We start from the raw sequence: 15,702 nt of genomic DNA, 5'->3' as shown, positions 1-15,702 counted from the left end.
GTCATCAGCAAATGCCCAACATGTTAAAAATTTATCTATCAATAGTTAAACTAAGGTAAGAAACATATTCTTTTGCAGGTATAACATGAATGTTGCAATCATTTTATACGAAACAATCTCTGTCGGATAAAATATCGTGAATAGAAACTGTTTAAAACAACTCCTTCAAAGATTGAACTTCATAATGTTTACTAAGCTATGCAGTGTATACAAACTATAGAGATAGCCCTTAAAATTTTCAATGATAGTTATACATTAAATAAAGTCTAGAAATTTATTTCCAAGTCCTTGAAATAACCAAAAATGATTTCACAAATGTGAAGTTTATGATAGTTTTGTTAATATTAATAACAGAAGTTTTAATTTTTAATTTAAAGTTGTGATCCACAAAGAATGACAACTCTTGCCTTGGGCTAGTACTTATAAGCAAAGATATCTATTAGTTTACTTCCCTTGCAATTATACAATTGAGTGGAAAATGAAAACTGTTTTAGACACAATATCATACTTTTTTGCACAACAAAAACATTTAGGATTTATTCATTCGTGTTTGATTTACCCCTCAAAACATGGTTCGTATGATTCTGTCAACTTGCATATGGTAAAAAAATAACTTTTAACAAGCCAACAATAAAATGAAATACCAGTAAGTAATTAATAGTGCAGATAATACAGTTTTGCTTGTATCAAAATGTCACAATAGAAGCACTTTTGTAATACAGAACACCTGGTAGGATTAGAAGATTAGTAAAGGTGCAATTATATTGATCTCTATTTCCTATGCCTACAAACTATTAAAATATGCTTAATAGTAGGTGGTGCTTGACATGGTATACAATCAGGTTGATTTTCTTCTAAGAACAAGAAAGAGACAAATGTCGATAGCGAGAAAGAACAACTCTGCACCCCATCCGCCCCTCCCTGCCAGCTATTGCCACTCACCAAAAGTATGGTTGATATCACTAAACTTTTCAACTAAGCATTGTTCCGTGACGATATATATGAAATATATGCATTTGCATTCGGTTTAAATTTCATATATGCTCGTTTCTGAGTAGACTGTGGTAATGAAAGGGATTTCAGCGTCTTTGTTTCCCATAAAACCAACATGATGTGGAATCCAAATAAATATAACAGACTTTGCATGCACCATGAGAAGTATATTTTGAACGAAAGGATTTTCCATATTTCGGTTATAAATCCACTGTTATACAGAAATGAGTCGAAGAAGATATAATAATAAAACTGTAGTGCTAACTCATTAGCTTTTGCCTAGACTGAAAATGTTGCGTTATTTGGCAAACGTAATTTTATTCGATAAACCTACCTATAAAACGTCTTTTGAACAGTCAGTATAAATTGGGTATATTTGGGTTTCAATATAATATTCAAATCAGTGCAGCACAGTAAGAAACATGTACATTTAACACTACCTATTATATATTTCAAACATGTTACAGAATACCCATCGTCGTCCGCGATATTTACATTACTACACATTTACTAAAGCTGCATAGATTGCCACATCCCCATAAAAATGTTTAATGTTCTATCTTGCACAGATGAATACTGAAAAAACAACAACAATGGTATTGCTTTATAACGGAATTTGTTCATCAGCCAAAATAATTGCAAAGTAACAAACACTTTGATCCGACGGTAGTAGCAAACATTTTTTAAAAACAAATAACTAAAGGCCAATTTAGAAAGCTTTTAACAGATTATTATTTATCAAAAACAATGTATGAGCCGCACCATGAGAAAACCAACATATTGCGTTTGCGACCAGCATGGATCCAGACCAGCTGCGCATCCGCGCCGTCTGGTGAGGATCCATGCTGTTCGGTTTCAAAGTCTATTGCAATTAGAGAAACTGTTAGCGAACAGCATAATTCCTGACCAGACTGCGCGAATGTGCAGGCTGGTTTGGATCCATACTGGTCGGAAACGCACTTTGTTGGTTTTCACATGGCACGGCTCAAATTGCATTAAAGAACGCGTTCCTGTTGACAAACGACACCTTTAACGTGTCAATGGTCACAATCAGCTATTTGGGTGTATCTGGTAATGTTACACTAAATGGACTTTATAAAGGTTGACTCAGTCATTAACACAATGCTTGTTGTCGAAGGTGATTAACAGATTGTGCCAGTAATGGTTTAAGTGTAAATAAAATTAAAATACCGTATATCAAATAGGAAGCATTTAAATTTCTGAAAATCACAAGGCATTCTTTTGATTTTCGGAAAAATAGAATTTGAAAGCAGTGCTTCTCAGAAACGGTAGTATGAATAATATATAGTACATTGACACGGTATAAAACCGTGGGTGTTAATATTTTGTACATAGGAATTTAAGGATTATTTGGTTCGGCGGGTAGTCAGGTTGAAGATTTCAATGAATGTGACCAATATACGAGGTCTATTAAAAATAACGTAGACTTCTGCTGTCAAAAGCCGCATATAGTGTATTGTGCAATATGAAACATGTCATTGTAACCGCAATCTTTGTGTGGCTTTAGTTGTAGATTCTTGGTCATAAATATTTTATAAAAATAGGTTATGGCCTTACTGATTTTAGACACACCGTATATTTGTTGTTCAGCATTGCTACGCTTTCCCCGGGTATTTGGTTGTGCATGATGGGACACGTAGATAAATAGATAGATCTTTATTTTATTTTTTTCCTCCAATATTGAAAATTTGAACATATGCACAAACAGAGAAAATATATACATTGCATACAACTTAATGTACATATATCAATGAAAATACAAAGTAGCATTAAATGAAAAAGTATAAAGAAAAAAGAAAGAAAAACAAACAATGAAAGATTGCTGTCTATTCATATTCAGATTGATTAATTAACACGAGTCCAAAATCGTCTAGTTGAAAAACTACGTGTTTAGAATACGGTGGTGTTAACCCTTACCATGCCGGACACGATTGGTTTTACATTTGCGACAAGTTTAGATCCGTGCAATCTGATCATGATCTGCACTGTACGCCATTCAATCAGAATATATTTGGTAAGCATCCCTTTTAACAGTTAATTGTAATGTACATATTGAAAGATGGACAAGTTTATTATAGAAATTTAGCAGGGTAAGGACTGAGGGTTTACGCGCAATTAACCAGTTAACCGGTTTAAACTCTCAAGCGTTGATTTTAATTATGCTTATAATTTTGCGTTAATTTTAGGGTAGATGAAATCATTACTGTAGTTATGTCAAACAAAATAGAATTAGATTAAACAAGATTAAAATGTACAGATAAGATGAAGAAATTTACGCGCAATTAACCAGTTAACAGGTTTAAACTCTCAAGTGTTGTTTTTAATTATGCTCATAACTTTGCGTTATTTTTAGCGTAGATGAAATCATTACTACAATACAATTTACAATACTTCTTTATTACTGTAGTTATGTCAAACAAAATAGAATTAGATTAAACAAGATTAAAATGTACAGATAGGTTGAAGAATTTCAAATACCCTATTAACTACAAGTTCGTGTAATAAGAGTCATGTGTGAAATGCTGGCTGAAAAAAAACACGAGTATTTAATGATTTCAAATAGTAAATAACTGGGCTTTCATGAAGAACAAAATGTTATAAGTTTAATCAGGATGTGTTACAGATAAACGACACACTAGAGAGTCACTTCTGTCTGACAAAGTGAGGGCAAAAACACGATACCGTGACTTTTCGTATCGTTTCATTAACAATTTATATGATGTTGATATTGAACTGTACCTATGCAAAAATAAAAAGATTAAATGCAAAGTGCTTAAAAATAATGGTAAAAAGTACATAGCATAACGTATCACATAACGTATCACAATTCGCACTCAGACACTTCTTTTTGCACTAATAATTCGGCGGCGGAGGTGGATATCCTTTCGGCTACCATAGCAGACTTATACGTACCATAAAAACGGGGGTCGCTATTACCGCTATCATACACCGACTGACTACCGCAGACGCCTAAAACGTACCATCAAAACGAGGGTCCAGATTACCGACATCGTACAGCGTAGGACTACCGGATTTTTTAAATTTTTCTTTGTATCTGGGGGGGAATTTGAATGCTTTTTATTTATTGCAGAATTTGTCTGAAGTGTAAACTTTCATTTATGTTATTAACAAAACGGTATAAAATCAGTTAAATAATAAGTTAATCATTTTATATGACATACTAAATAATATTACGCTACAAATTACAGGTCTCCACAAAATTTAAAAACAAACCAAACGTCTAGTGCGCAATAATGTTCTAAAATCATTGTTATCGTTAAATTTTTTGTAAGAAAATCCTTTTCAGACAATTAAGGGATCATTACCCTCCAAAACACCCTTTTTGTTTTGTGGTTGTCGTCGCGGTAATTACCGAACCAGTTTTTAAAATTAATTAATTACTCATTTCTACGCCGGTTTTTAAAGCTATTTTACTACGCTGTTTGCGGCCCCGGCATTCTAGAAGTATAAAAACCAGGGTCTGCCACTGATGCGTTTTGTAGCTTTTCACGTTACTTTACTGTGGCACTAGGGTAGTTCTGAACTTTTTCCGAAAAATTTACAAAATTTCACTGTGGTATTCAAAAAATAGTGAAATTTTTACATCGGCAGAAATTTTTAAATTGTTATTGCACATGGAAAATACTATATACACTGGTTTTCTCAGAAGCTTCATTTTTTTTACGCCGCAACGGTAATACATTTGCAACATCGCTTCTTCCATTTGCATACTAGAGTGTGAAAATTTATACTATAAAAAGAATTGTACTTTTCAAATTTAAAACTCAAACTTTGGGTAAGAATGATTTTTAAATTTTTCCCAAAGTAACAATGGAAATTTTGACTTTGAGCTCCATGTTTGCATTTTAAAAAGATGGATATTGGGAATGTTTAAAATGGTACGTTTCAGTATTTCAATGTCCCTTTGTATAGTCTTTTAATTTTTTTATAGTCCGGGTCCGAAATGTGGAGACACTTGTGCATTGTAATCTTAAAATCCTCTCATTACGGAGGGTCGCAGGTTCGAGCTGTGCTAGCTGGATTTTTTTGTGGAAAGTGCAGTTGCTTCGGACTTTGGTTTGTACTGGTCTTTCCCAGGAACGTGGTTATTTTAAATGGCTGCTTTTTAAAAACCGGAATAATTTTTGAAAAGGGCCAAAAATTCAAACATTAAGACTCTAAAATGATTTTTTCCCAAAACCATACATGAATGTGCTTTCGGTGAAATGAGATCTTTAATTCTTCATTATATGGTTAAAAATTGATATTTTAAATTGTGCTTTAAAGAAAATTTCAACGGTTTAAGCTCGCAAGGGGATTACGCTCAAATTTAGATATAATGCTTTAATAAATTCGTTATTTTAAAATTGTTTGAAAGTCGTAAGGCATAACAACAAAGAAAAAAAGCATTTTAGCTACATTATAAGTTTACCACGAGTGTATTCGATTTTTTTTGGTTTTTTTTTTGCATTTTGGCATCGTATACACCAAAAAAAACGATTATAAATATGAAAATTTTAAAATAAACCTTAATAACGTTATTTGGGCGCGCTTACATGGTCGATCGCTGAAAAAATGGTAGGTGACTAAAAGTAAAAATGCAACAAAAACATTTTTATAACGAAAAAAAATAAAAAACAATAAAATTAAAACTAAATAAAAAACCTACGTACGCAATTCCTATAAACGGATATGAGTAAAAAGAATCTTTTTAAAATGCTAAAAACCCTGAAAAAGTTTTTGGACTAAATTTCAGGGTAGCTCCTTTGTCCGATCCGGAGAAACGGGTAGGAGACTAAAAGTAAACATTAAAAGCAAACAAAAACTTTTTGACAGAAAATAAAAAAAATATATTTAAACAAAAGCATTTTGAAAAAGCTAAAACGATGGGGATCTTCTTATTAAAAATATCGAAAAAAGGAAACATAGAACATATGAAAATGTTAACAAAAAGTTCACTAAAAGTCATGAATTAATTTCCCTGTTTTTTTTTTGAATTTGTCTGTAGTCGTTTTAAACTGAGACATTTTGTCAACAATTTACGACAATAACCGTTAATTTTTTATACTGTTTTTTTAAATAGCGTTAAAGGCAAAGGGGGGGGGGGGTAGGGAAAATTTGCTTTGTTAATGCCCCTAGAAAGATAAAATGCCAAAAAATTCACTGTGTTTAAACATGTCTGGGTTAGAATTTTTAATAAGTTAGTTATGTGTTATTTGAATATCCCCGGTTGTTGATTATTTTTTTATACCTATTCAAGTATCAAAATTCACAAAAACCCAATTTTATGAAACATGTTTTTCTTGATTCAAACTTTAATCAAAACATTTTTTCCCTTGAGAAGTCATATTAGAAAAGTAATTGCGGGTGAAATTTTTTTCAAAAGAGAATAAATTAAACTTTCCTTCGTACTAAAAACATAACGAAATATCCCGACACATTAAAAATGTGTACAATGTAATGGGTCACAAATCTTAGAAACTGTCTGTTTCTTTTCCCCAGTTTGTGTTAATTTCCGCTGTCAGACAGTCATTCTTTTCGTCGTTTAAAGATAATTTTTGGCATTTTGGGGTGTTTTATGACCTTTCCCTGGGTGATTTTTTGAAAACGTTATGTAGCAAAATTTAAAAGGGAAGGATGTTTATTAAATGTGTAAAAAGCATAAAAAAAGTACAAATTATAACATTTAGTGTTTTGCAATGGTTTATTTATAAAATCGATTTTCGGGGTTTTCCCAATTTTTGCTTTGTTGCCATAAGTTTTACGGACGTTTTGGTTGGAGGTCGTATGGACTTGTCTTTATTTTGCCAATCCCATTTCTGGAGCATGAACAAAGAAAGCATTCCCTGAAAGTTTTTTTAAAAGATCACGAGGATTAACCCCTGAAATAGTGAAAAATATTTTTTGTAAGCAAGAATTTTTGATTTTCAACTCAATTATTGCACAATTCTCTGGAACTGGTTTTTATTAATGGTGGATTTTCAAAACATTTTATTCGTTTTAAAAAGTTTAAAACCTGTTAGAGCGTGAATTTTAATGCAAAAACAGACTTTTCCTTTTGACATGCTTAAAATATTTGAAAAATTTTGCCCAAAGGCGAAAATTTTGGTACATTTTTGTTTGAGCGACTGTTGACTCAGACCCAATTTATTAAGGAGTAAAAGAAAGTATTTCAGTAACATAGCAATGACCATAATACCAAAAATCTTTAAAAATACTCATTAGATCAAAAAAACTTTTAATAAGAAGATTTTTGTTTTCCCTGTAAAAATTGTCTTTCATGTTACAAAAAAATGATGACGTTTTTGTTCGGGCCCCCGGCGGCTTTTTTTCTTCATAGCAAAAACTGACAAGCATTTGTTCCCCCTGACTTTGAGATAATTTCATGTGAGTCTGCAAACTCTCGGTAATGGTATCAATCCCCTGCTTTTTTTGGGGTTTCCCTAATTCCTGAAGGGAAACCCCTTCCAACTCTAGCTCCCTTTTTCCATTTTTGATTTGACGTGTCATATGTGCCCTTTGGTTAATTGTACTAACCGAAACCAGGAAAAATAAATGATTATATTATTCATGCCGAAAATTTTCCTTTTTGTCGGACTAATTTCTGTGGTTTCAAATCATTGGCAAGAATTTTTGCCCCTTACTAAAAGACCACAAAGATGGGTTTGGGGGAAGGGAAGCCTGGCCCCAAGGGTGTGTCTAAAACCCCTATACGGTTCAACCAGGTGTTCAAAACCTTCCCCGTTAGTTCTACTTCTTTTTTTCCTCTAATAAATCTTTTAAATTCCCAAAAATTTGCAGAAACTGCATTGCTTAAAAAAAGAAAATTTTAAAGCCTTTTTAATACTAGTATTAATAATGTTTATCTATTTCTTTTTATACTGCTCACTCCCCATTCGATTTTTACGTGCAGTGCGCGCCTGTACAAGAATTTCAAAAATGAATGGACGGGGGAATAAAAAATAATTCCGTGTGTATTGCAAACATGAATCAGTTGATAGTGTTAAAAACAAAAAGGATTACAGTTAAAAAACGTTTAAAAAAAAACAGGTCTTCTGTTATTAATAAGCATTGTGTGCAAGTTTGGGGTTTCACCCTGCCTAAAACTGGTTCAGGGGTGGTGCTTGCACAAGTTGTCTGGAAGGGAATTCCAAAAACATTAAAGGGGCCTAGAAAAGAGTCTTATAGTAATTACAGGGATGAGGATTAGTTAGGAGTGGGGGCAAATTTTTTTGTTAGACGGGTTGGGGGGGGGGAGGGGGGCATATGGAGGAAATGGTCAGCAACCAAACCACTCTGCAAAAATTCCAAGTAGCGTTTCAGGAAGAACGAAAATTTTAATTAGTACCCCAGTGTAGTTTAATCGTCCTGTTATAAGACTATAGTGACTTTTGTGAAAACTTGATTTTAAAGGGGTTCCATAGTGTAGTTTACATATTAAAAGAAATTAAGTGCATTCCCCAGTTGGGAAAGTTACCCCGCGAAAAGGGGGTTTATGTAATCAAAATTATCCCGTGGCATTATTTATTCCCCAAAATTACCCCCGTGATTAATGCAGGGAAGCGAAACCAAAAAAATGCCCCAGTGTATTAAAAATATTCAACAAAATAGCATGTACTGCCACATGGGGAGTGGCCCTTTAAATATGTGACTTTTAATAAATAAAATTAAAATGTTTGTTTTATCTGATATAAATACCATAGAGATATTTCAGGGGAAAAAAGAAACTATAAGTTGTGCCACAGTTTGTTTACAATAACCCCACAATGACAAACTACCATAGTGTAGCCCGTTTTTCATGAAATTACGGGAAAAAAAATGAGTTATTTTTGTTTTAAATTTTTATTTTCAATTTTGGAAAAAAAAAACAATTTTTAAAAATATGCAAATTTTTGCGCTATGGAAATGAGACCCCCATTTTTTGGTACGTATTAGTGTTGCGGTAGCCCCCCTGCAAACAGTAGCGGTAATGGAGAACCCCCAAAAAATAGTTTTTGATTTTGGGTCTCAGGTGTGCGTCGGTGTACGATAGGGGTATCGAAAGGATATGCTGGGTCGCTTGTTTGCTTTGTTATGCTTGGGGGGCTGCTGCAACCATGTTTTTGTTGACCGTTTGGTGTTTCCTTTCACAGGTTGTCCCTACATCGGTTGACCCTTTGGTGGGGCCAGTTAGATTTTCGCGACACCTAATTTTATAAAATAGATTACAAAAGTTTGACTCCCTTGGGTTTTAGTAATTTTAGAAGCAATTTAAAATTTTTGTTGTTCACCCAAAAAAGTAAAACTAATACATGTATCGTATTTTTAAAGAAAAAGTCTCTTTTTTCTAAATTTCTGCATTATAGTACCCCCAATTATTTTCTATGACATACCCTTGTTTTTGTTTAATCTCGTTCTTATCTTTAGTAAGTTTTCCCAAAAAAATCCTAAGTAAAAGGGTTTCCGTGTTTGTCAGGCGAACGAGATAGAAAAATATAATTAGACAAATTCTTACGAAATGAAATAAACTTGATTTTTTCTAATATTTTTCCATAGAAAGTCTCCCCTTTACAGGAAAAGCCTAGATGTTGGAAAAACAAAGTTGTGTGATGTTTTTTAAGGTCAGTGACTTGCTTGAACTAAAAAAGCAAATAAGACTTTTACCTTTGAAGTTTGAACTGTTTAAAAAAAAGGACAGTGTGTTGCAATCTATTATTCTACTGGGCAAAAAAAGTGAAAAATGTTCAAATACAGGTTGTTGTGCTGGGGGCGATTGACCGGCGGTGACCTTGTTTGTAAAAACAGCATATTACAGCAACCAGGCCGATGAAAACGGCTCCTTCATATACCAACGATTGCACCAATCGTCAAAAATGAGCAGAGCTAAATTAAAAAAGAAATATAAAGACCTTTTTGGGTTGCGGGTCATTATGCAACGTTAAGAGCTTACCCAACTTTAATGAAAAAATAAAAGCGTTTGCTTTTTAAAATCTTGATTTAGCTATGAAAATAATTGATTTAACTTTTGTTGAGAGAAATCAATGCGAGGTACGGAAGAAAAAATTTTTCCAAAAAAACAGATTTTTCAAAAAAAAAAATACATGTATTTCTTTCGCTGTCCTCTGTGAAAAGATTTTGTATCAAATGGGTTTAAAGGTTCATGAAATTTTACGTGTACAAAAAAAATTTTATACTTCTAAAAACTGATTTAGTTGAAAATGAGAAAAAATATCCATAGAGAATGGCTGCTTTCAGTATGAGATGTATACACTGAAGATGGAATAGAAATACGACCGTACATATTGACCAATTGTATCTTTAGTATACCTTTTGTGGTCAAATGTCACTTTGTATTTAGTTGGGGTTAAAAATTTTCACCAACTTCTCTCTTATAATGGTGAAAGTTTTTGCCAAATTCTATGAATGATAATCCATGCAGACAAAGTTAAAAACGTAAAATTTGCCCCCTAAAAAGGGTGACATTATTTTTTAGCTTGGGGTACCGGATAGGTCCTGTGCACAAACAGGGGTCTGTTATTTTGAGCGTTTGTGAAATAGTAAAATTGTTCCATTATTCATGCAGAAATTATAGACCAAACCGAAAAAAAATGTGCGTTTTTTCCACTTATTTTTAAGCCCCCCCGGTTAGCTCTGTAGGTAGAGGTTGGTTAGGATTCGGGGGTCGTGGTTCGACCTGGGGTGGGCGTATGTTCTCCGTGATATTTGTAAAAGACATTGTGTCTGAAACATTTTGTCCCCACCTTGATTCATGTTGGGGGTTTGGGGGGTTACTTGCGGAGAAAGGTTTATACTGGTACAGAATCCAGGAAAATGGTTAGGTTAACTACCCGCCGTTTTGACTGAAATACTTTAAAAAAGGGGGTTAAACCCAAAACAAACAAACAAACAAAATTATTTTTAAGTTCTGCTTTAAACCCTTTAGGTTGGGGGATGTTTTTTAAACGGGACGTTGTTTGTTATGGTGTTTTTTGTCCAAGTATTTGAAAAATTTATGCATGCATTTATAGCACAAAAAAAGTTCTAAATTTTGACCTGTCTGATGGACCTCGACCTTTAAGTTTTGGAAAAACCCTTGTTAAAATGAATGTTTGAATGCAAATGCCAAATGCCTGCATGAAAAAGTTATAGCGTTGACAAAAAAATTACCTCTAAAAAGCTTTGACTTCTTAGTTTGACCTTTACCTTTATTGTAGGTTATTGGTCCTAAACGCAACAGATCTTATTATGGTGAATGTGGTGAATATTTGTGCCAAAGTATTTGAATATCTCAACATGCATAAAATGTATTTGAGGAAAACCGTAATATTTGACCTTTAAGTGTGACCTTGACCTTTGAGCAAGGAGACTTGATGTTGCCTGTCGCCTTACTACGGTGACATTTTACGCCAAGTTATCTCAATATACTTACAGAGTTGTGGGGCCGGTGTAATGAAGTATTTCGACCCCCATAGAATAACGACCCCCCAGTCATTATTCTATAGAAAATGTGACTCCTTTCCTGTAAAATATTGACTCCCTTATAAAAACTGACTCCCTTGAAAACTCTATAGAATAACGACCCCCGGTCATTATTCTATAGAAAAACTGACCCCTCCAAGTAAAATACTGACTCCCTAAAGATGACTCCCTTCGAATCTCATAGAATAACGACCCCGGTTATTATTCTATAGAAAAAGTGACTCCTTCCATGTAAAATACTCACTGCCGAAATTACTACATTCGAACTCTCATACAATATCGATTCCCGACATTATTCTATTTAAAAAAGTTACTCTTTCCGTGTAAAAGACCGGCTCCTAAAAAGACTTTCGACGATAATATCTATTAAAAAGTGATCCCCACCAAACCTAACGGACAATTTTACTAGATCTACAACTCTAATACCCTCCATTGCCAATAGTTAACATTTTGTTGTACTACTACTACTGGTGCCGCTACTTCTATTGCTATTACTACATGTATTCTTCTTCTTTTTACTACTACTACTACTACTACTTCTACTACTACTACTACAACTGCTACTACTGATACTACTATACCTGCTTCCACTAATACGTCTTGTACATCTACCTCTTCTTCTCCTGCTGCTGCTACTGCCACTGCCACTGCCACTACCACTGCTACTACCACTCTCACTACTACTACTACTACTACTACTTTCTATTGTTGCCGCTACAGTACTTTACTGCCACTGCTAAGTATTGCAACTTCTATTAATACTAAGTTCTATGCTAGCAGTTTCTTGTGCAGTTTTCTTCTGAAGAATTACTTCATACCGAAGTTTGCAGGGATTATTGACACTGGTGTGTTTTGTGAACGTATTGTGAATTGTTATTTTCCTGAAAAAAAATGTATACACCAAGATACAGCGTCTAGAAATAGAATCCCTTTTCCCGTTGCGGAATGCTCTGATTTCTATGTAAAAGTGGTGGTATCTGGGGCTAATGGTCAAACGGAAGGACGGACGGACGGACGGACAAGGGCAAATCTATATGCCCCCCTCCCCGAGTGAGGGCAAAAAATGCAGCAATTAGGCCTTAGATACATGAGTTTCACTAAATTTGACCAAATGACGGGGGTCGTTTTTTTATGGGAGTCAATATTCTTCGTGAGGTTCAGTTTACTTCACGTGGGGGAGTCATAGTACTATGATCTGGAGGTCATAATACTATGACCAGGGGGTCACTTTTTCTATAGAATAATGACCGGGGGGTCATTATTCTATGGGGGTCGAAATACTTCATTACACCGGCACGCACGGACTCACGGGCGCGAACTATATACACATATATATACACACACACATGCACGCACACGGGCATGCACACACATACACACACGCACACACACGCACGCACGCACGCGCGCGCTCACACGCACACACACACACACACACACACACACACACACACACACGGACAAAGGTAACACTATATTCTTAAACCCCGGGAGCATAACAATCCAAATAGTATATACAAATTATGCTTTGTTTCTGACCGATCAATATAACATTATAAAATTTGCTAATAGTGGCTCTTTCCTGTCTATCGATATTGGGAATCAAGTTTAAAATCTAAAGATTTTTCAAATCTAAACTATTTACCAACATCGGGTATCATTGTCACAACAATAGTATCCGTCTTCACAGTAGTAAAAGGCATTGCAATAGTCTACTGCATGTACATCTGTAAAACAGATATAGTTAACATATAAAATGCATTATCAAATCAAACATAATGTGTTTGATTGATTTGTTTGGTTTATGTCATACCAATATGATTTATGCAGTGCAATGAAAAGCGGCGTGTGGTCCCCAGTTAAATCAATGGGCTTGTGCTAAACAAGAAAACAATATGCAGAAGTAGACAAACTAGAATTTATAGAGCGGATCAGAGGTTATAGAGCCTGTATATCACAGAAACTGAAATAGAAACACAAAAGACAAAATTAAAATTCAGGCACCCTATCCAAGGGGTGATTAGACAATACCCAAAGCTATGAAAAAACGGAGTGTTGAAATCACCCCAGGTAAAACTATTCAAGGTGGAAAACTAAACAGTACCACTAAGAGAACGTTAATGTCATGCTTAACAATCATAAAATATCGAAACAAAGCAACTCTGACTGAATGTACAGGGAGACTTTTTACGGCCGCCACGCGGCACAACAAACGCTGCTGTGATAGTAAAATAGAAAAAAAGTACTGAAAGTACAGAAAGGCTGAATATGTAATTATCAACGCCTTTATAAACATCTGTTTTTATTTTCATTGTTTTCCTTTAAAAGAAATCCTGATTAGAAGATGACTGAAACAGATACATTTAAACAAATCCGTGATAAAACTGCTATACATAACGGAACTATCTGAATTGCGCATAAAAAAAAAATTGTGTTGTCAGTATCAGCAGTTGCTGATCTTTCTATAAATGATTTTATGTTCGCCAGTCTTAAAATGGAAGTTCCACTGTCTTCAAATCACCAAACACGATCAAAACAGAAATGTTGCAAGTTCGATTTATTTGAGTCTGTTCGTGAATGGTAGTGGAAATACATGCTGCCGTCCACGCCCTATAGTCCCGGGTTGAGCAGAACTCAATATTTATACATGTTACAAGAACCAAAAACAATTTAGTCCATGTTTACTGTTTCGGTACCTATTCCGCTAAAGAAACACGAAAAATATGACATAGGACAAATACAACAATTATTGGGGTTTTAAGAAAAATATCACTGCTTGCCACCCAAAACCAACCCACAAAATACTTGTGAGAAGTTCGTATTTATTATTATATTTGTCATATTTTATTTCACCTTACGACCTTGGAATTGAAGGGTGCTTTCTGCACATCACGATGTAAGCTTTATTTGAATAACACTTAAGGTAAAGGTAAAACATGCAAGTTTAGGCTATTGGATTAGTTTTTGTGCTCCAAACTTGATTAAATCGTGACTTATGGTTTAGATCATATTTCACCAGGACATTATGCTATAACATAATGCATTTTACGGATGTTTATTGCTTTATTTTTTTATTTTAAATGTGTACGTTCTTTTTATAAAAAAATGGAGTACGTTCTATTCTATTGTTTTGTTTGACTAAAAATAACTGGAAGCGCGGTTTTTCGCCTCCGAAAGGAATTCGCTTCAATATTTGTCTTCATGTTCGACATTAAATTAAAGTCTAATCATGAATGAGTTTTATTTTATGTGAAGATGATTGTTTTACACGTCTTTTTATTTATTTATTTATTATTTTTGAGATCCTTGCGTTGATTTGAAGGTGTACCCCTTTCAAATTTACTTATTTATTTATTTATTTATATTTGAGATCCTGACGTTGATTCGAAGGTGTACCCCTTTCAAATTTACTTATTTATTAATTAATTCATTCATTTATTTATTTTGGAGATTAATTAATTTATTTTGGAGATCCTGACGTTGATTCAAATGTGTACCCCTTTCAAATTTATTTATTTATTTATTTATTTTTGGGATCCTGACGTTGATTCGAAGTTGTACCTCTTTCAACAAAGGGAAGCGCAAAGAGAAACGTGTTATGTTTTCGTCGTGCAAAATATTCATATGGCATATAAAAAATGCTTTAACGTAATTCTGTTGTTGTTTTTTTTTCCATTCTATAATAAATTTCTGTTTGGCGTGATAGGCTAGCCTCACTTACGAAGTAATGTTACATAAATAGCAAAATGCAGTTGTCGGGAGTTCAAACAATAATAATTTAGATATAATATTAAATGTGTATAGATGTAAGCCAGGTGTAAAATAAAATAAAATTACTCACCCGAAATGATTGATGAAATTACGAGTATGCAAAGGCATATTATTTGAATTATTGCATCCATGTTGCAGTAATATCCGCCCTTAATTCTACTTTAAAAACGTTTGAAGAAAATTCAGTTTAAGCCTGAACACGTTGGTCGTTCGGCAACGATTTATTGATCCAAATAGCGATTTTCTGAAAATATTCAAAATGGTCTTAAGGCCAGACCAAGTATATTTAGTGTACTGTCTATACCCGTCAGTATTCATTATTCGAGATGTTTCCGTTTTCATAAATAATTCTAAATTGTAAAAGAAGAGAAAATCTCAAAACAAAGCAATAAATCTCAAATTCCACGAGAAGCACAGCAATGCATCATTTTCACTTACGTTTATGCAATGATAAACTAT

At 33.9% G+C, this 15,702-nt stretch overlaps 1 protein-coding gene across 1 annotated transcript in view; it reads right to left on the bottom strand.

Moving 5' to 3' along the window:
• Positions 1 to 2,655: 2,655 nt before the first annotated feature.
• The window catches only part of LOC128556483 (uncharacterized), a 47,800-nt gene continuing 34,753 nt past the window's right edge, over positions 2,656 to 15,702 (bottom strand). Inside the window, exon 5 of the mRNA XM_053541790.1 lies at positions 2,656 to 3,887. Within this exon, the coding sequence (XP_053397765.1) occupies positions 3,868 to 3,887 (20 nt within the window). The 3' untranslated portion in view covers positions 2,656 to 3,867. The remainder of the gene's footprint in view (positions 3,888 to 15,702) is intronic.

The sequence above is a fragment of the Mercenaria mercenaria genome, chromosome 4 (genome assembly GCF_021730395.1).
Source record: "Mercenaria mercenaria strain notata chromosome 4, MADL_Memer_1, whole genome shotgun sequence".
Taxonomy (NCBI): domain Eukaryota; kingdom Metazoa; phylum Mollusca; class Bivalvia; order Venerida; family Veneridae; genus Mercenaria; species Mercenaria mercenaria.
The sequence above is the reverse complement of the archived record's forward strand: the minus strand, read 5'-3'. Positions and strand labels throughout refer to the sequence as shown.